At 45.0% G+C, this 22,536-nt stretch overlaps 1 protein-coding gene across 7 annotated transcripts in view; it reads right to left on the reverse strand.

The window, feature by feature from the left end:
* Positions 1-22,536, reverse strand: part of PKNOX2 (PBX/knotted 1 homeobox 2) — a 715,219-nt gene that overhangs the window by 70,858 nt on the left and 621,825 nt on the right. For all 7 annotated transcript variants that reach the window (XM_043500983.1, XM_038380894.2, XM_043500981.1 and 4 more), the window contains one exon: positions 209-328. In XM_043500983.1, the coding sequence (XP_043356918.1) occupies positions 209-328 (120 nt within the window). The remainder of the gene's footprint in view (positions 1-208; positions 329-22,536) is intronic.

Genomic DNA, 22,536 nt, shown 5'->3' on the forward strand with positions numbered 1-22,536 from the left:
TAAGGTTTAAATTCATACATAACATCATTCTTCCTCTTTGTTAAAGAAAATAAGGTTTTTATCTGTATCTCCTGAAGATTTTTGTACGACATTTTATCAAAGCATTAGCACATATTAACTATTCTCTCATGAAGAGGCAGTGTAAGATGGGTACCCTTAAAACCTGTCCCTGCTTAAACTCTCTTACACGCTTGTTGACTTTTCTCACCATAAGATGCTGGAAGAGCCAGGATCGCATTATATTGGTAGCGTGCTTCGGTAGGACTCCCCGTTTGTTCTTTGACTTTTTATCTTCACTGTCAAGGAGGGAGGTCAGATCCAGGTTAACCTACAGGGCAGGAAAGGAGAAAGAAAAGCTTAAATAACAGTGCAGGTAAAACTGTGTTGCCATGGTGACAAAACACACAATGGCTGCTTGATTTCACGGTGACTCTGCTGGGCTGCAGAGCTTTCTGCCATTCACAGAGATAAAGGCAAAATGGTTTAAGATGGATTTTATTAGAGCTTTTCTTCTGTAAGCTGGCGTAAAATACTCCATTTCTCAATGAAGATGTAGGATTGGCAAATGGAAAAAGAGAGATTTTAGTGTTTCTTTACTGGAGGTGATGTAGTAAATAGTAACTACTTCATCACTCTTGCTTGTACCTGTTGTTTTCATTAAGTTCACATCAAAGTGATTGAGCTGTGTCAGAGTCCTTGTCTGCTCTTGGGGAGCAGCAATTCAGCAACTGGGGGGCCAGTGTCTGGTGCAGCTATATCACTATTAATCCAAATTTGCCCCAGTTTTAAATCTTGATTAGCTCAATCAATGCAAACTCCAGCTTGCCTTTGTCTACCCTGAGTGGTCAGCAGTGATACAGCTCTACTGGCTGCTGAACTGAGGTGTTCAAGGTCTAATTAGAATATGGAGATGGTGGTAAAAGAATGTGCTATGCCTGTATATATGTAAATAGTTAGTAACAGGTAAGATGCCAGTACATGGCAATTTAAGAATATATAGCAGAGTTCTAGGGTATTAAGTACTCCAAATGGATTCCTCTGGAAGCTCATTACAGGTGACTCTGGTCTTGCCGGACTGCAAATACAATGAATCTGGCAGGCAACCTTGATCAAATTTTCCTACTGAAAAAATATTGCAATTTGGCACAACTGACCCTAAGTGCCAATGCAAAGTATCATTCAAATATATTCCCTGCAGGCCCAAATGTTGCCTGCATTGCCCACATCGGACACAGAACACAGTTAGCCTTAGGCAGTAGTAGCAATAACTACCTTTTTTCTGAACAATCATTTGCTGCTTGAGTTGAAAACCCTCAATCTATTAATGAATTTTAAACGTGTGAGTCTCAATCAAATTATTTCCAGAACAGCAAAGAAACATGGTTTTAAACAGAAAGGTGTGCAAGTATAAATACGTAACTCACAAGGAGATTCCTAGGGCTCTGTGTGATGGTAGTTCAGCAAGAGGCACATTGTCCCTTGTAAGGAAGGAAGGGGGCCCAGGAGAGACTCGGAGTCTGCTCAGCAACCCAGAGGGAGACAGGAGAGCCACTATGTAGAACAAGGGCCCTGTTGGTTTGGGGAAGGCTTGCAGGAGCCTGGTCAGAGCAAAGGATTGACAAGGGAAAGCCAAGTTAGAAGGGCTAGCCTGACCAACAGGGAGTGAGATGCCCTCCCAGGGAGCCCCAAAGGGGGAGAAGTCATTTTGGAGCAGTCTGCAGCCAGCCAGGGTAAGGGCAGAACTGCTTGTCAGGGGTGGGGAGGACTGGTGAGTCCCAGGCCTGCGTGCAATGTTCCCCCTGAGAACTGGCCTCTGGGGTCCTGAGAACAAGATCCCACAGCGTGAGCCTTTCCCGCTCCAAGGCAACACCCAGTTTGTAGAGTTTTGTTGGGAAAACTTCACCCAGCCCGGCTAAGTTAGCCCCCAAGGTCCCTAGGTGAGATCAGTCACCACCTCTGCTCCGGGTGCTTGTCATGGGCTGCCACCTGCTGGGAGTGTGTCGAGCACTAGGGCCGGAGACTACAGTTTGGAGTTTAGTAGAGTTATTGTAACCTGCACCGTGAGCCCTGCATCCCTTGGTGGGGAGGGGAAATCCTGGCACCAGAATCAGCCTGACTCCTGCATGGAGAGGACGCCTGCCAGCAGTGATCATCAGCCCCTCTGTAGTGCTGAGGAGTCCAGAGCCATCTCTGAACCTGCGGATCCATTGTGGAGTTGTGAGTGCACCATCCTTCAGTTAGCTTATCAGAGAAATTGTCTGGGAGACCCTTACTCCCTGAACTGTGTCCTCAAGCCCAGGGGGGAAAGGTTTGGGGATTGTATTACCTGCTGCCTATTAAATCTGCAGAGGGACTTACCACCCTACCACGTGTGAGTCCTTTGGGCTGTATTGAACCCAGTCAGCCACATTGCTAGCTGCTGCTGCACCAAAGACCTCATGGTCACAGTCATCAAGGACCCCTGTGAAATATGTGTACCAACGGGACACTAATTGTACATTTGCTATATCAGGTCACATGACTGGGAAATTCACAGGTATTATCAGCATTGACACCAGTGACCCTGAGAATAGTGTTTTACCCTGTTATGTTACATTTACCTTCTGTTTAATAGAATTACTGTTAAATACATTGTAATGTGTTTTTGTTATCTCTTTGTAGTCTGCAACTATCTGCAAGTAAGTGGGGGTTTCCCTGTGATTAGACTTTTCCTCCCAAGCTGCCCTGGTGACTCTGCCAGGAAGGAGCAAGGCAGGTGGAGGCACTGCCAAATATATTCATATGGGAAGAAAAAGAAGTTACATTCTGTTGAGTGGATGGCAGGATCCAGAAGAACCCAGGCCTGTCCATCAAAACCCACAAGGAGATTGGCATTAACGGAGGTAACAAGGCAGATAGGCAGCACTATATATATTCTTGGGAAGCAGAAAGAGAAGAGTTTTAATGAAGTTACAGGAAACTAGCTGAAATCTCAACATCAACTTAAAGCCTTTTCTTTTCTTTTTAGGTTCTTCATCAAAACACTTCTCCTGTATGAATTAAACATCATTATGGCAGCCCTGTGTCAGGTATAAATGATTCCCTCAGGCAAAGATTATGATGTATTGCAGGGCCTAGGCTGAATAAATTACCCAGGCAGTACAGGAATAGCAACAGGAGGTGCTTGTCCAGGGCTCTGTCACTGCCACAATATTCCCAGCATACTTGTATTTCACATATCTGATCAGTTTCACTGTATGATCTGAGCCAGCAATTCCCTTTATACTTTAAAAAGAACCTAGATTTGGATTTTATTTTTTCTTCCTCATCCAGGCTCAAAGAGCTGAGGACAAGGTATGGACCAGGGAGGATGCGGTAGCGAAAATGCACTTCCAAGAATTTTATTAAGCTTGGTAAAATAAGAAATAAATGCATTGATGTGAAAAGAAGGTGAGTGCAAGTTCAAAGGGCTCTAAGGCTGATCAGGTGCTATCTGGTTTCCACTGACGCAGAGTGAAATGTTGAAACTGAAATGCAGGGTCTCACCTGTGTAGCATTAGAAGCTATATGATTTTCCCCAGGTCAGAGCATGCCAAGGGAAGAAACTAACTGGAATTCATTTGCAATGGCAAGAAATACCTATTCAGAATTTACTGGGGACTGTGGCAGGTGAACAAAATTAGCTACTTTGCTCTTAGCTAGGGTCAAAAGGGGAGAGGGCTCGCTGTTTGGGAGTAACAGAGTCTGCACTGCGATCGGATGTAGAGAGAAAAGGGGAGGACTCCTTCGGGCTCTTATTCATTCCCTGGGTGCTTTTTTATATCAAACAAAGCAGCAAGGTAGTTTATGCCCTCTGTGCTACCCTCTAAATGCAGAGGCTGCATTATTACTCCTGGGAACCCGCGACTCTTCAGGAAATTTGATCCTGGGTCTTACGCTTTGTATTTGAATAGTTTCATATCCCAGTGATTTTTACCACCCCATCCCATGTTGTTAGAGACATAAACAAAGTCAGTCTCACCAGATCTTTCATCCATCAGGTAGCTTTTCTGGAGAACACGTGAGTAAGGCTGCGGAGTGGGTGGGTGAGAGTCTGTGGCCTGCGTTGTGCAGGAGGTCGGACTAGATGATCAGAATGGTCCCTTCTGACCTTAGTATCTATGAATCTATGTCTGTCACAGAGGTCATGGAAGTCACGGATTCCGTGACTTTCCATGACCTCCGTGACTTCTGAGCAGTTTGGGTGTGTGGGAGGGGGCTCAGGGCTGGGGCAGGGGTTTGGGGTGCATGGCGGTGCTTACCTGGGGGGGCGCTCCCTGGCTCCCACTGACATGTCTATGCAGCTCCTAGGTGGAGTGGCCGGGAGGCTCCGCACGCTGCCCACTCCTGCATGTGCCAGCCCCGGAGCTCTATTGGCTGCGGTTCCCAGCCAATGGGAGCTGCAGAGCTGGCATTGTGATGGGAGCAGCACGTGAAGCCCCTATGGCCGCCCCTCCCCCTACGAGCTGCAGAGACATGCCGGTTGGAGCTGGGTAGGGAGCCCACCAGCCCCACCAACCCTCCTTGCCTCCAGGACCAGTAAGGGTCCCACATCAGATGCTGCCGCCTGGTCCCCCCTCCCAGCACCAGCAGGGGTCCTGGGCTGTGCGCCGCCACCCACCTCCCCAGAGCACTCATGGTCCCATGGCTCAAGTTTTATAGTAAAAGTCATGGACAGGTCTCGGGCCGTGAATTGTTGTTTACTGCCCGTGACATGTCCATGACTTTTACTAAAAATACCTATGACTAAAACGTAGCCTTACACATGAGTGATGCAGCCACTGAATTCTCCAAAACGTTCACGTCTCAACTGAGCAGGTCTCCCCCAAGCAAAAATAATTAAAAATTATAAATAATGGATGGCATCTCCATACCACTGAGATGGTGCCCACAGCCATCTGTGCGGGATGTCAAGGGGCTCCCTTTGGAATTTTTTGCCTTGGGTGCAGGCAGTATTATGGAAGGCTGCCATTTCCATAGTTAAGGTTGAGAAGAACTTTCGGTTTAAGAGCTGACTTTCAAAGTGCTGAAAAATCCACTTCCCTAGGGGGTTTGTCATAAAATGTGTTATGCTACAAGAGGGACTGGGATATACATTGTGCTATAAATTTAGGGTTATTTGGTCAAGGGGTTCCCAAAATATAGGCCCTCTCCAAAAAATGAGCACTTTGAACATTTTCAGATTTATATAACTTTTTTTGCTGAGCGCTACAAAAAAACTATTGCTGTGACCCTCATAATAATATTGTGGTGGATTGAAAACTGATATGGCATGACATTTTGATTGAGAAACTAGAATGATACAGAATCAACTTGGCACACATTAAATGGATTAAAAACATTGCTAACTGATAGGTCTCAAAATGCAATTGTAATCAGAGAATCATTACTGAGCACTTGTATTTCTAAGTGGGGTCCCGCAGGAATCAGTTCCTGACCTTAAGCTAGTTAACATTTTTATCAATGATCTGGAAGGAAAAAATATCAGCTGATGACACAAGATTGAGGGGAATGACAAATAACGAAGAGGCTGGGTCCCTGATGCAGAGCAATCTGGACTGATTGATAAACTGAGACAAGCAGACAATATGTATTTCAATTCAGCCAAATGTAAAGCCATACATTTAGCAACAAAGAATGTAGACCATACTTACATAGAATCATAGAATATCAGGGTTGGAAGGGACCCCAGAAGGTCATCTAGTCCAACCCCCTGCTCAAAGCAGGACCAAGTCCCAGTTAAATCATCCCAGCTGATGGGGGACTCTATCCTGGGAAGCAGTGACTCCGAAAAATACTTGGGGTCAGAGTGGATAATTAGCAGAACATGAGCTCCCAGTGTGATGTTGTGGCAAAAAGGACTAATGCGATACTTGAATGTATAAACAGGAGAATCCTGAGTAGGAGTCGAGAAGTTATTTTACCTCTGTATTTGGCACTGTTGCAACCACTACTGGAATCCTGTGTCCAGTTCTGATGTCCACACTTGAAGAATATTTAAAAATTGGTGAGAGTTCAGAAAATAGCCACAAGAATGATTGAAGGATTAGAAAACATGCCTTATAGTGAAAGACTCAAGGAGCTCCATTTATTTGGCTTATCAAAGAGGAGGTTAGGGGGTGCCTTGATCACAGTCTAGAAGTACTTACATGGAGAACAGAAATTTCATAGAGGGCTCTTCAGTCTAACAGAAAAAGGTAGAACATGATCCAATGCCTGGACATTGAAGCTAGACAAATTCAGATTACAAATAAGGTGCAAAGTTTTAACGAGTGTAATTAACTATTGGAACAATTTACCAAGGTTTGTGGTGGAATCTCCTTCCCTGGAAATGTTCAGATGTTTTTCTAAAAGATCTGCACTAGTTCAAACAGGAATTTTTAATACAGGGAAGTTCTCTGCCCTGTATTATACAAGAGATCAGACTAGATAACCACAATACTTCCTTCTGGCATCATAATATATTAATCTGAATGGGGTCCTGGTCCATGATGATGGCTCATAAGCACTGTGATAATACAAATGATAAATAGCACCCCCTTAGATTTGGGAGCCAAAATCATATATATGATCCTCCTACATAACACAGCCCAGAAAATAGGGATCCCTGATTCCTCATCCCTGGATCAATAGAGCTAGAACTAACTCTGTGGGTCAGTGACAGTGTATGGACAAGAGAGCACAACATAATGCAGAAAATGGTAGGTTTTCTTGGTTATGTAGCATAGTGTGTGCCATGTTCCACTGTAGTGGAGGATCTACACTGAGGATAACCATCTGTTGCCACCACTTTAACTCAAATAGTAGATGTCTGTACTGTGGATCTGAAGTTCTTGTAGGTATGTGGCAGTTCTCCAAAAAAGGCCATGTGTTTGGAGTTTAATGTACCCACCCATATGTGCTGTGGCAAAGCTCTGTCCTTGTCTCCGTGGGTCCTGCATTTCCTGGCGGATTTCACTAACCTCAGAAGCTTACTGTGACCCTCCACATAACCCTTCTCTCTCTAGAGACAAGGGTCACAGCTTACTGAGCCATTTTCATCATAAGCCAGCAAGGGAGCTGAGGAGAAGCAACCTTCCCTCGCACAGTCTCTGTTGTCTCCCAGTCTCAATGATTAATTGGGGAAGGGAGGGGGGAACCTGGGCCCGCCCTCTACTCCAGGCTCCAGCCCAGGGACCCTAATAGTAGCAGCTATAGTAGCTGCCTTTTTGGAAATAGGACATGTACAATTCCCTGGGCCACTTCCTCACAGCAGCCCCCACTCAATATCTCCTTCACCGATACCTCAGGGCCTCCTTCCTTGCACCTGATATGGATTTGTACTGCTTAGTTCCTCCAACAGTGCAGCTTCCTCCTACAGCTCCTGACATGCACACCTCACTGACTAACTGGGAGGCTTTTAACTAGTTCCAGCCAGCCCTTGATTGGCTTCAGGTGTTCCAATCAACCTAGCTAGCTCCACTGCTTTCTAGAAGGATCTTAATTGGCCCCAGGTGTCTTGATTAACCTGAAGCAACTGCCATTTGGTTAGCATGGTACCAGGGATTTGTTTAGCCAGGGGCTAATATACCTGTTTGTCACTACTTCACTGAAGCCATCTGGCCTTGCCCCGTCACACACATCATATCATTTGAAAGTTTATTTTATGTACTGTGACAAAGTTCTACTCTGCCTTGGTGGGTCCGGCGCTTATTGGCTGATTTGCTCGCCTCAGAGATTCAGGGCGGCCCTCAGTTTGGCCACTTTTGCTAGTGGCTCAAACCTGCCGTTCACTCAGCTAACCTCATCACTGGCCAGCATGGGGAAAAGGAAGGAGAACAATCCCCGCAGTCTCTGCTGGTCTACCTAGTGGGACCCACAGTCCAGGTCAACACTTCCTGTATCCAATAGGGAGGTGGAGGGATGGGGGGAACCCGGGCCCGCCCTCTACTCCGGGTTCCAGCCCAAGGCCCTGTCGATCACAGCCGTCTACAGTGTTTTGTATAAAACCTGTCTGACAGCTACAACTCCCTGGGCTACTTCCCCATGGCCTCCTCCAAACACCTTCTGTATCCTCACCACAGGACCTTTCTCCTTATACCAGAGAGCGTTTGTATGCCTCAGTCCTCCAGCAGCATGCCCTCTCACTCTCAGCTCCTTGTGCGCCCTTCACTGATGGAAGTGACGTCCTTTTTAAACCAGGTGCCCTGATTAGCCTGCCTGTCTTAATTGATTCTAGCAGCTTCTTAATTGGCTCCAGGTGTCCTAATTAGCCTGTCTGCCTTAATTGATTCCAGCAAGTTCCTGATTGTTCTGGAACTGTCCCTGTTACCTTACCCAGGGAAAAGGGATCTGCTTAACCTGGGGCTAATATATCTGTCTTTTATCACTCTCCTGTAGCCATCTGACCCGACCCTGTCACATACCCCCCTCCCCCTCTGCTCAACACCATGGGGTTGGGCAACTTGGTACGTCAGACAGGGTACCCGTGACAAGCCATCTGTATTGGCATGGTGGCTTCCAGCCAGGTGTTGTATGATGAATTGGAAAGGTTGTAGGGACAGGAACCATCTGGTCACCCTTGCGTTCTTCTCTTTATTTCGTTGCATCCACTGGAGGGGTGCATGCTCAGTCACAAGGGTAAACTGTTGTCCCAGTAGGTAATGACGTAGTGTTTCCATGGCCCATTTCACAGCTAGGCACTCTCTCTCAACCACTGCATAGTTCTGCTCTCTCGGGAGGAGTTTCCTGCTGAGGTAGCGGATCGGGTGTTCTTCGTCTCTGACCATCCGTGATAGGACAGCTCCCAATCCGACTTCAGATGCATCTGTCTGTAAAATGAATTTTTTTTTGAAGTCCGGGGCTATAAGCACGGGGTTATGGCAGAGGGCTGTCCGTAGATCTGTGAATGCTTTTTCTGCAGCATCTGTCCACTTCACCATGTCTGGACCCTGGGCTTTTACCAGGTCCATCAGGGGACTTGCTCTAGTGGCAAAATGGGGAATAAATTGCCAGTAGTACCCCACCACACCCAGGAACGCCTGGATTTGCTTTTTCCAATTCGGCCGGAGCCAATTTTTGATAGCCTCGTTTGTTTAGTTGGGGCTTGACCATGCCCCTTCCTACAATGTAGCCAACATATTTAGCCTCGGTTAGCCCTATAGCACACTTGGCTGGGTTGGCTGTGAGGCCTGCCCATCTTAGCATGTCCAGTACCACTTCCACCTTTTCCAAGTGGGTCTCCCAGTCGGGGGTGTGAATAATCACATCATCCAGGTATGCAGCTGCATAACTGGTATGGGGCCGCAGGAGCTTGTCCATAAGGCTCTGGAAGGTGGCAGGTGCCCCATGCAGTACAAAAGGAAAACAGCATATTGAAAAAGACCTCATGGTGTCGAGAATTCTGTCTTTTCTTTCACTTCTTTGGTAAGGGGAATCTGCCAGTATCCCTTTGTTAAATCAAGGGTTGTCAAAAATCGGGCATTGCCCAGATAGTCAACTAACTCATCAATATTGGATATGGGAGAGGCATCAAATTTGGATAGCTCATTCAGCTGGCAAAAATCATTACAAAACCTAGTGGTGCCATCAGGTTTGGGCACCAACACAATCAGGCTCGACCATTGATTGTGGGACTCTTCGATGACTCCCAGCTCCAACATCCTTTTTACCTCTGTCTTGATCTCCTCCCTTTTTGCTGCTAGGACCTGGTAGGGCCTTAATGTTACCTTCACCCCAGGGTCTGTGATAATGTGGTGATATGCTTCGGTGGTTCAGCCTGGTTTGGTTGAAAACATGTCCTGGTATCGGTTGATCATCTCCATTACCTCCTTCTTCTGTTTCAGTGTCAGATCAGTGGATATCCTGATCTGCTCCTGCAGGTTATTTCCCTGGATCGGGGTCTCTTGGGCCACTCGCTGGTGCCAAGGCTTTAAGAGGTTAATGTGATAAATCTGTTCTTGTTTCCGGCATCCTGGCTGCCGCATCTTGTAGGTTACTTCCCCCATGGGTTCCACCACCTCACAGGGCCCCTGCCATTGGGCCAGAAGCTTGCTTTCTGCTGTGGGTACCAACACCATCACCCCGTCCCCTGGTTGGAACTGTTGGACTTTTGCCTGGTGATTGTAATGGGTTCGCTGGGCCTCTTGCGCCTTTTCCAAATGTTCCCGTACAATAGGGGTGACCCAGGCTCTCCGTTCTCGCATCTGCAACACATGGTCAGTTATATTTCTCCCCTCATTGGGTTCCTCTTCCCAGATCTCTTTGGCGATATCTAGTATGCCATGGGGGCGGCGTCCGTATAATAACTCAAAGGAGAAAAACCTAGTTGGGGCCTGAGGTACCTCCCAGATGGTGAACATAAAGTAAGGTAGTAGGGTGTCCCAATCCTTCCGATCCCGACTTACCACATTCCGTATCATTGCCTTGAGGGTTTGGTTAAACCTTTCTACCAGCCCATCCGTCTGCGGATGATAGACTGAAGTTCTCAGGGTATGTATACAGAGCAGTGCACAGAGGTCCTTCATTAGCTTCGACATATATGGGGTTCATTGGTCTGTTAATATCTCCTTTGGTAGCCCCACTCGGGCAAAGATCCCCACCTGCTCTTTGGCTATCGTTTTAGAGGCTGTGTTCCGCAGGGGGACGGCTTCTGGGTAGCAAGTAGCATAGTCCAAAACAACGAGTATATATTGGTGGCCCCTAGCCGTCTTCTCCAGGGGTCCTACTAGGTCCATGGCTATTGGCTCGAAGGGGACCTCTGTGATGGGAAGGGGTACTAAAGGTGCCCTCAAGTGGTGACGGGGACTGTGCAGCTGACACTCCGGGCAGGACGCACTGTACCTCTGCACTTTTTCATGTACTCCAGGCCAGAAGAACAGTCGCAGGACCTATGCCAGGGTCTTCTCTACCCCCAAATGCCCCCCTAAAAGATGACTATGGGCAAGGCTTAATACAGCATTCTGGTGTTTTTGAGGTACTAGGATCTACAGTACCTTCTGCCCCTGTACTGGTGCAACCTGGTACAAGAGATTCTTTTTCATTATGAAGTAGGGTCCTGGTCCCTGGGTTTTCCCTTCCACAGGAATCCCATCTATTTCTGTCACCTCCTTCCTAATGTTGTCATACCTTGGGTCTTCAGCTTGGTCCCATCCAAAATTTTCTCTCCCAGGGCTAATCTGCCCGAGATCTAGGGGGCTAGTCTCTGTTGCCTCTCCTGGTTCAGAGACATTAGGGCAGGGGTCAGGCTTGGGCGCTTCCTCCTCTGGGGCAGCCTCCTTTCCAGCTACCCTGGTCCGCCTGCCCACAAGGGCGACCCTCTGTCCCTGGGCCAGGATCCAGGTTCCCAAGGCCTTAGCTGCCCTTCTTTCCCTTTTTGTCTTTCTATCCTACCTGGTAGTAGAGAACAAATCTGGGGATATTTCAAAGAAGATTGGGGATTGACACTTTACTGTGGATGCCTCACTAACGTCAAAGTTTCCCCCTTTCTCCAATCCCCCTACTGGGAGTAAGTCTCCAAATCCTGGGAAGTCCCTCCCTATGAGCACCGGGCATGGGAGTTTAGGGACTCCACCTGCTGCTACCTCAGTGGTGTTCCCCTGGATTTCAATTTTTACTGGGATCGTGGGGTAGTAACTAACTGTCCCCTGGACGCATGTCACCCCTGTGTGCTTTGCCTGCAGCAGCTGACTATGTTTCACAAGCTTCCCTGAAATAAGCGTGATCACACTTGCCGAATCAACCAGTGCTGTGGTCTCTGCCCGATTTAGTTTTACTGTTCTAGTGTACATATGCGGGGTTAGTGCGACCCCCACCAGGTGGATTAGGGAGCATGGATCTGCCCAGTTCCCCAAGTTACATTGCGTAGGCTCCTTGGCCTGGGACACTGTGCAGCTATGCGTCCCCACTTGCCGCAGGTGTAACATCTGTATGGGGCCTTAGGCATTTCCCGGTCTCTTGGTTTGGGGAGTCGAATGACACTATCTTCTTCCCCCTCAGTGCTCCGACTCTTTATGGCCTCCGGTGGGCCTTCAGCCCCTCTCTTTTTCTACCTGGGCCCTCCTGGCAGCCCAGTCACTTGAGCTCTGGGGCTTGGTGCTACTAGTTTTAGCCCAGGGTGCCTCTTCCTTAACTGGTTGAGTTAGCTCCCTTGCCATCCTTTGCCTCTCTACCAGTGTGCCAAGCTCATCGTAGGTGGAGGGTTCGTTCTGGCTTACCCAGGCGCAAAGGTCTGGCGGTAGTCCTCTCATATACTGGTCGATAACCAGAATGTCTAGTATCTCCTCTGTACTCCGTGACTCAGTTCATAACCACTTTCGTGCAAGATGGATGAAGTCATATATCTGGGACCGCAGGGTTTTGTTCTCCTGGTCCCTCCACTCATGATATTGTTGAGCCCACACTACGGTCATTACCCCAGATCTGGCCAGGATCTCTCCTTTCAGCTAGGGGTAGTCTGCCGCAGCCTCTTCAAACAAATCATGGTAGACCTTCTGGGCCTCCCCACACAGGAATGGAGCAAGGATGCTAGACCACTGTTCTTGGGACCAAGCCTCCTGCAGGGCTGTCCTCTCAAAGGCCAGGAGTATGCCTCTACATCATCCTCTTGTGTCATTTTCTGCAGCCAATTGCTGGCCCGTATGGTCTGCGTCGCATCATGGCCATGGTTCAGCTCTGTAAGGGCCTTTACCTGGTTTACCAGCTCTCGCAACATAGCGCGATCTTGAGCAGCCTGGACCATCAGCAGGCGATTAGTCTCTTGCTGCAGCCGCACTGCCTCCTGTTGGGCAGCTGCCTGGACACGAGTAGCCTCTTGCTGGGCAGCTGTGGCTTGTATCAGTGCCCACACTACCTCCTCCATTGTGGTGGGGAAAAAAAACAAAAACCTCTCCTTTTTTTTTAATAATAACACCCTCCTTCTTCCACCACACTGTGCACACCAAATCCCACCCCTAACACCAGTTGTGACAAAATTTTGCCTCTCCCTTGGTGGGTCCTGCACTTATTGGCGGATTTGCTCACCTCAGAGATTCACAGCAGCCCTCAGTTTGGCCACTTTTGCTAGTGGCTCAAACCTGCCGTTCACTCAGCTAACCTTATCACTGGCCAGCATGGGGAAAAGGAAGGAGAACAATCCCTGCAGTCTCTGCTGGTCCACCTAGTGGGTCAGGGGACAGGCCAGGGACCTTCCCCTCTGGTGGGACCCACAGTCCAGGTCAACACCTCCTGTATCCAATAGGGAGTTGGGGAGAGGGGGGGAACCTGGGCCTGCCCTCTACTCCGGGTTCCAGCCCAGGGCGCTGTGGATCACAGCTGTCTACAGTGTTTTGTGTAACACCTGTGTGACAGCAACAACTTCCTGGGCTACTTCCCCATGGCCTCCTCCAAACACCTTCTGTATCCTCACCACAGGACCTTCCTCCTGATGTCAGATAGCGTTTGTACTCCTCAGTCCTCCAGCAGCATGCCCTCTCACTCTCAGCTCCTTGTGCGCCCCTCACTGACTGAAGTGACGTCCTTTTTAAACCAGGTGCCCTGATTAGCCTGCCTGTCTTAATTGATTCTAGCAGTTTCTTAATTGGCTCCACGTGTCCTAATTAGCTTGTCTGCCTTAATTGGTTTCAGCAGGTTCCTGATTGTTCTGGAACTGCCCCAGTTACCTTACCCAGGGAAAAGGGACCTGCTTAACCTGGGGCTAATATATCTGTCTTCTATCACTCTCCTGTAGCCATCTGTCCTGACCCTGTCACAGTACATTTAGATGAGATATGATATGGAGCTGTCAAATGGTGCCATAAACCTGTAGGCAAGGTTGAATGATAGTACCAAAATTTCGGTTTTTTTCCCCCACAGTTCCAGAAACACTGCAACATAACTACATTTTTTACTGTAGAAGTTAATTTCAGCACATTAATGTGTATTTGTTGGTCAAAGCTACCAATCAACAATATACTGAAAATTGATTGGTTTTGCATGGGCATTTGTTTAGAAATCATTAAGCCATTTAGTATATGACAGATGTTGACACTTTGCAATATACTAACATGAAATGTTCTCAAATTCTTAATTTTCAAATTGTGAGTATAATTGCTTTATATAATTTCAGTTCAAATTTGCTGACCGGCTCAGTCTGACGTTGAAGTTTGTGCTCCAATAGCAGTACATTGCATACCCATAGTTTGAACTGCATAGTTTCATATTATGAATATGCAAAAGCTGAGAGAAAGAGAGAAAGAAATGGCCTAACAAGAAGTAATGAAGACTAAGTCCTTGCCTCTGCACTGAAGAGGGATGAAGAGCATGTTATAACTCCTGTGACCCATGTTATCAACAATATGACAAAGCCATCTGATCTTGAATCACATCCAGACATGCTTATCAACATATCTGTGATGACATGATTCAGTGTCAATGTCATGACATTGACATGAACTGTGACCGTATAGATCATTGTTGCAACCAGGGTCCTATGGTTGCACCAGGTCTTGTACAGAGAAGGTCAAGTGGGGTGTCTATAGAAAGGTTGTAGTTTGCTAGTTATGATTATGCTGTCTGTATTTGTGTATCATTTTTGTATTTGAAGTTATGAATACAGGCTATGTACTTGTAGATCAATGTGTTTGATTCTAAGTAGCATCAGTGAAGCATTTGGTCATCTGCTTGAGAAAGGACTATTGTCAGTAAGTGCCCAATCAAGAAACACTTCATGACAATGGACTTTGGGAGATGCCAATCCACATCTAAGCTTTCCTGGGAACGTTCAAACTAACATGTAAATAATGGTGTCAGCCTGCAAAAAGCTGAATCATTCATAGACATGTGACTTGCCCAGGTGGCTACAAACTCCATCTTGTTGCTGTGACTTTGCACAGAAGAACAAATGGGTTTCCGCCCACAAGAGAAAGACTATAAAAGGCCTTGGAAACCCCTCCATTTTGTCTTCAGCTGTCTTAAGAGATGGCCTCTCCAACCCCAAGAAATGTCTGAAAGAAAATGGAACAAAGGACAATAACTATGGGGGTATGAGTGATTGCTGGACCCAGACTAGAAGGAGTCTAGTCTGTGAAAGACGCTTATTGGAACATCTCTGAGGAACATTACCTGCATTCAGTTTCGTACTGTATTAGGCTTAGATTTGTGGTTTTTTATTTTATTTTGCCTGGTAACCTACTTTGTTCTGTCTGTTATTACTTGGAACCACTTAAATCCTACTTTTTATACTTAATAAAATCACTTTTTGCTTATTACTGAACCCAGAGTTAGTGACTAATACCTGGGGGAGCAAACAACTGTGCATATCTCTCTACCAGTGTTATAAAGGGTGGACAATTTATGAGTTTACCCTGTATATGCTTTATACAGAGTAAAACAGATTTATTTGGGGTTTGGATCCCAATGGGAACTGTGTATCTGGGTGCTGGAGACAGGAGTGCCTGCTAAGTGGTTTTCAGTTAAAGCCTGCAGCTTTGGGGGACGTGGTTCAGACTTAGGTCTGTGTTTGCAGCAGGCTAGTGTGTCTGGCTCAACAAGACAGGGTTCTGAAGTCCCAAGCTGGCAGGGAAAATGGGCTCGGGGTAGTCTCAGCACATCAGGTGGCAGGCCCAAGGGGGGTCTCTGTGACCGAACCCATCACAATATCTACTGCACTGCTATAACATCAGATGTACAAGAGTCTCTGCTGAAAATAGCAGGTGTTGGTGAAGAACAAATGGAGAGATTTGTAAGAGGTGCACTTGATTCTGTTGGGACATGTAGCTTTTTCAGCCCAGTTAAGAAATCTGGCATCAGAACATTTGCTGACATAGCCAAGAAAACCATATCTAAGTCTGGCAAGAAAGGGACAGTCACAGCAGCTATCATCCAGAAACTGTTTTCCACACAGCCCCGTCCTTAGCGAGATGCAGTGCTGATGTTTCAATGGCAACTGTTCTTTGTCATCCCATAGGACCTGTTTCTATGTCCCTCTTGGATACTGATAGAACAATAAGAAGAACAGACAAAGCTGAATTAGGACATCAGCTGGAAGCTCAAGCTGAAAGAATCCAGAAGCTAAGACAATGTAACATAGAAATCATAGTGTGCATCAGAGGTGTCATGGCTATCATACACATGATGGCTGGAGACAAATCCCACACATTGATGAATTGGCAGCTGAGTACCTAAGGCAGATCCTGGAAGGTTTTAATCAAGTTAATTCTGTAATTAAAGTCTTTGACAAGTCACTATGCAAACTTCCACCATGGGAGGACATAAGAACAGAAGAACATAAGAATAGCGATACTGGGTCAGATCAATGGTCCATCTAGCCCACTACCTTGTCTTCTGACAGTGGCTAATGTGAGGTGCTTCAAAGGTAAACAGAACAGGACAATTATCATGTGATCCATCCCCTATAGTCCAGTCCCAACATCTGGCAGTCAGAGGCTTAGGGACACTCAAAGCATGGGGTTGCATTCCTGACCATTTTAGCTAAAAGCCATTGATGGACCTATCCTTCAGGAATATATCTATTTCATTTTTGAATCCATTTATACTTTCGGCCTTCAGATGGCCCTGGCAATGAGTTCTAGAGGTTGACTGTGTATTATGCGAAGAAGTACTTCACTATATTTGTTTTAAACGTGATGCCTATTAATTTCCTTGGGTGACCCCTGGTACTTGTGTTATGTGATGGGGTAAATAACACTTCCTTATTCATTTTCTCCACACCATTCAGGATTTTATAGATCTCTTTCATATCCCCCCTCAGTTGTCTCTTTTCCAAGCTGAAAAGTCCTAGTCCTTATAATCTCTCCTCATATGGAAGCTCTTCCTTAATAATTTTTGTTGCCTTTCTCTGTATCTTTTCCACTTCTAATCTTTTTTGAGATGGGGGATGACCAGAACTGCATGCAGTATTCAAGGTGTGGGTGTACCGTGGAGTCTTATTTGTTCCTTTCCTTATGGTTTCTAACATTCTGTTAGCTTTTTTGACTGCTGCTGTTCATTGAGCAGTTGTTTTCAAATAACTATACACAATGATTCCTAAATCTTTCTTGGGTGGTAACAACTAATTTAGCTGTTTTTGTATGTATAGTTGGGATTGTTTTCCAATATGCATCACTTTGGATTTATCAACATTGAAGAGCATGTCAGAAGTGCATCTTAGCAAACAAAGATTTGGATGTCTGCGCATTGGTGATCCAATATCTGGTTTGTCTTCATCACTTGGATGGAAAAATGTGGATAATAAACTACTTCCTGCATTCTCCAAAGGACCAATGGCATCTGAACTTCTACAAGACCTTCTTTGTGCCTGTACCAGCAGGGGCTTCTATACAATCAACTGTCCGTAGTCAGAACAATCTTCCCCGTACAGAACTATGTACAAGCAAGGCAATGAAGATTGGTGGTAACCCATTGTGACCAAATGCACCCCTACTCCACACTATAAAAAACATGCCTTGTGAGATATAATTTGAAAACTAATAACTCACTGGTCAATAATATTATGATGAAATGTGTAACAACATTATTTGTAAAGTTATGAATTTCCCCAGAATGATGTTGGTAGCAGAAGTTCAAACCCATGTAGCCCCAGTTAGCCAGGACTGATCAAGCAGGTCTTAAAGGAATGTAAAAAGAAAAGGAGTACTTGTGGCACCTTAGAGACTAACAAATTTATTAGAGCATAAGCTTTCATGAACTACAGCTCACTTCAAAGCTTATGCTCTAATAAATTTGTTAGTCTCTAAGGTGCCACAAGTACTCCTTTTCTTTTTGCGAATACAGACTAACACGGCTGCTACTCTGAAACCTGTTAAAGGAATGTGTGTGTTTTACCTCAATTTACATATGAATACTAAACACAGTCCTCAAAACTGCAATACGGAGACAAGGCAAATCTGCATTTCAGCAAACAACAACATGAAACCTCTTTTACAGTGAGACTCCTTGTCCCTGTCATCAATGGGTGACTGAACTATAAAAGTGAGGGGTAGAAACACGCTATCTCTCCCTATCCATCTCTCTCTCTGTTTCACTTAAGAAGACAAAAGAAACAACCTTTGGACTCTTGGAGCCAGATCTATGGCATGAGAATTTGATTAGCAATGTTACTGGGTACTTGTGGTAAAAACTTCACCTTGACCCAAGTCTAGTTTAAGTTTAGAAAATGCTTTATCTTTATTTCTCTTATAAACACTTCTGACTTTAATACCTGTACTCATTTAAAATCTGTTTCTTTGTAGTTAGATGAATAAAACCATTTATTCTTTAATCAAAACGAATCCAGTGCTGTGACTTGTTTGGGTAACTCCATTTAAAAGTAACAAGACTGTTGTATATTGATCCCCTTAGAGGGACAATGGATCTAGCACACCTGGACTGTCCAGGAGAGGGCTCGACTGTGCAGAACACATGTCTTTGGGAGTGTGTTTGGACCACTCTGCAGGTAGTAACCAAGGCTGTTGGAAGCCAGAGTGTGGCTGGTGTTTGCTGACAGGCTGCTGGAGTCAGAGCTGCTGGACCAGGGCTGAAGCTGTACACAGACACTCAGGGGGTGACTTGCACACTGTTTGGCTGTTTGTGAGGAGCCCAGGTTGGGAGCTACAGCGGCAGAGCATTGGGAGGCACCCCAGGTTTCAGGGCAAGTGGTGACACAGCTCCTCACTGGTCTGGATTGCACCCCAAAATGTCATGTCCACACTCTCAACAGAGACCACAATGGTGAACAAGAGAATGATGATGATACCTGTACATCTTTATTATTAGATTTTGTTTAACTCTTAGGTTATTGTTGTTGTGATGCTTTGAGATCACAAAAAATCCAATTTTGTCTTAGTTTAATGACTATGTATTATTTAACAGCTGAATGCAAATATTTCAAAAAGTTGTCATTTTAACGTGTTGGTGTCATTGTTTGTGCCATGACCATAGAAATGGAATAACTTGACCACTCTGCATCATATCATCTTGAAGTAGACGCAATGAGTTTTTTTATGATGTGCGTATAGAGAGGGTAAATTAAGTTGACCAAATTGGTGGTGTCTGCTGTTCCCCTACTGGATTCAAACCACAAAAGGAGGAGTCATTGTAGAATCAAAGGACTGGAAGAGACGTCGAGAGGTCATGTAGTCCAGTCCCTGCACTCATGGCAGGACTAAGTATTATCTAGACCATCCTAGACAGATGTTTGTCTAACCTGCTCTTAAAAATCTCCAATATGGTTCTGGGTGTGACAGAATTTCAGTTTTTATAACTTGTTTTTTAAAAAAACCTAAAACTTCACACACACGACCTTTATTAAAAGGAAGATAAAACCGCAAAATCAAACTAACTGTACAGGAAACTCCAATGCAACCTTAAATCTGCCTCTCTCTCTCTGTGTGTGTGTGTGTGTGTGTGTGTGTGTGTGTGTGTGTGTGTGTGTGTGTATTATGACAGTCTTTAATTACATGAGTACAGAAACAGAAGGACCCTTGCTTCTGTTACGAAGGAGGCATATAGTTACGTTGCACAGACAACCTTATTTCTGGCATTTTGTGTGCTTAAATCTGCAACCCTTACCTTCGGATATAGTTTTTTGTATGAAAAAAGCACGAACATCTGTCAGCTAGATTTGACTCTGTCTTTATGCATTTCCAGTGGAAGGCTAGGAAAGTTCTTTAGCCCAGTGAATACAAATCTCAGTATTCTGAATCAGTTTCTGCAAATGCCTATAATTTATGAAAAGGGGGGAATAAAATGGAAACAAACTAGTAATGAACAATAAAATAAATGAACCTTTTCACTGAGCTCCATAATTCATGTGCATGAGAGCTGTGGATGAGTGATTATGGTGATATCTTTTGTTGACAGGACAGATGTATTATCCTGTGCACTGCTGTATATTGTTGTATCACTTATTCTATACCATGCAGATCATTCAAAAATTTGATGTTGCCTCAAGCAGCACAGGGCATGGGTCATTTTCAGGTTTAAACTAGTGGCAGTGGTGGATTCTCTGTAATTTGAAGTCTTTAAACCATCATTTGAGGACTTCAGTAACTCAGCCAGAGGTTCTATGACCTGCAATGTGCAGGAGGTCAGACTAGATGATCATGATGGTCCCTTCTGACCTTAAAGTCTGCCTATAACCCTCCAATAAATTGCTCAAGTTCAGCCTAATTCACATTAAAATGTCTGATAATCACCTTAGCTGTAGCTCTGGAATGAACCAAACTGATGGCTATCTCAGAGAAATGCCTGTATGCAATTCCTCACAATAAAAGGTTAACTATTGTGTATTTTTTCACTGTAACTCTCTGCATTTCTGAACACTCTGAGACTCAATGCATTCATCTTTCTTTGTTAAGGACATGCCTTTCAGAAGTGCTGGAGATCCACAGCTTCTATGGCCTCAGTCGCATCTGCCAACTAGGCCATAATTGTTTTTGAATGTTTGTTCTTTTAAAGGTTTCAGAGTAGCAGCCGTGTTAGTCTGTATTCGCAAAAAGAAAAGGAGAACTTGTGGCACCTTAGAGACTAACAAATTTATTAGAGCATAAGCTTTCGTGAGCTACAGCTCACTTCATCGGATGCATCCGATGAAGTGAGCTGTAGCTCACGAAAGCTTATGCTCTAATAAATTTGTTAGTCTCTAAGGTGCCACAAGTTCTCCTTTTCTTTTTGTTCTTTTAAATATTGTCTCTTCAGTGCATGGTAAACCAAGTACCAAGTAAACCAAGTACCAAGTAAACCAAGAATTTACACTCTGCTTGAAAGTTATCAACACATTTCTAGCTAGACCACTTCAAGTAAATAGAAAACTGATTTTTTTCTCCTACAAACTGACATCAAATGTACATGTGTTCCTGATGGAAGAGTTTATTATTTAATTCTAAACCCCTATGAAAGCCAATGCATTTTCCTTATGATTCTTTGTTGTTATGACTTGTTGTTCATAGCATGTTGTCTAAGTGTGGTGTTCCACATACTTTTCATATAAATTATTTCTGTGGACTGCAAAGCACTACAAGATGTTATGTGTGTCTGTCTGAGGTTGTAGAAAAGACCTGTATGATATGTTTTTGTATTATCTTGAGAAATAGTGTGAGATCATGTAATTAAAACCTGAGCCAGATTCACAGATACACTCCAGCTGCTTTGCACGACCTTGATGCAAAGCAGCTATAAACCTAGCTTAAGTTGCTGCTTAAATGGATTTATAGCTGCTTTGCACCAAAAGAGTGCATCATGTGGGTGAATCTGTCCCTGTATTTATAATGCGTTCAAACACAGAGGCAGAGTTACAGTTGTGTGAGCAACCTTTAGTTTAACCTCTTGACTTGTGTGATTAACTGTAATTTTATCATTAACTTTATGTTGCATTTTTTGCAATCCGTGTGTATAGTTTTATTTATTTATTTATTTTTTTACAGAGAAAACTAAACAAGGAGCTTTGTTCTCCCAAGCTTCAAAGATCTGCAACACTGAACTGCCAAAGAGCTCTGGAGGAACAGAGCTTTATTTCAGCAGAGGGCAGTTCTTATTACCAGACCGTGAACTCTCTGAAACATTAGGCCCTAGTTAGTTCAGGTCTCTTAAGTGGATGAGGCAGCCCACTAATAAGATAATGTAGCTAACCACTGCAGGAGCACATACATATTTGGGATTCAGATCCTAAAAAGTCTTACCGAAATATATGTTCATATAGGGCAAGCACAGAACTCCATCAGTCTGTCAAACCTATTGCAATAAGGTCAGAGAATAACTTCACTGAATCTCCCTGCCCCTCAGAAGTGGATTATCATAGAATCATAGAAGATTAGGGTTGGAAGAGACTTCAGGAGGTCATCTAGTCCAACCCTCTGCTCAAAGGACCAACTCCAACTAAATCAGAGCCTTCCTTTGACTTACTTCACACAGGCTGGTCATGGGTCTGCATCTCCTCAATGACGTTCACATGTCACGGGTCAGTTACTTACTACGAAGCCAGACTGTTAGTACAGGATCAAAACTCAGATCTCCTTTTGACAATCCATCACACTTGCATTATCCATAGGTCTGGCTCATCATGTGTGAGTACCTAACCCCCACTGATTTTAATGAGAGCTGTCCGCTGAAAGAATGTCTGGCTCCTCATTGTCAGGAACTGCTGGGCCTAAAATCTGCAAAAAGCTGTGGCAGCTGTTGTTTGTAACTGAGTCTGCCTGCACAATTTAGGTGAGAGCAGGAGTGAGTGTGAGAGGGGAGAGAGCACAAGATAGCACCAAGGGGAGAGTGTGAGAGGAGGGAACATGAGATTATGTGCAAAAAGAGTGTAGTGAGCTGTAGCTCACGAAAGCTTATGCTTAAATAAATTTGTTAGTCTCTAAGGTGCCACAAGTACTCCTTTTCTTTTTGCGAATACAGACTAACACAGCTGCTACTCTGAAACCTGAGAGCAAGTATGTGACCAGAGAGAGAAGGAGCTGAGACAGGGCATGAAAGGAGATTGTGGGGGCAGAGGGAGATGTGAGAACAGTGGATGAATGACAAATGACCATGCTCTTTCCCTGTAGTTGTTCCCCTTTTAAAACT

The sequence above is a fragment of the Dermochelys coriacea genome, chromosome 22 (genome assembly GCF_009764565.3).
Source record: "Dermochelys coriacea isolate rDerCor1 chromosome 22, rDerCor1.pri.v4, whole genome shotgun sequence".
Lineage (NCBI taxonomy): Eukaryota > Metazoa > Chordata > Testudines > Dermochelyidae > Dermochelys > Dermochelys coriacea.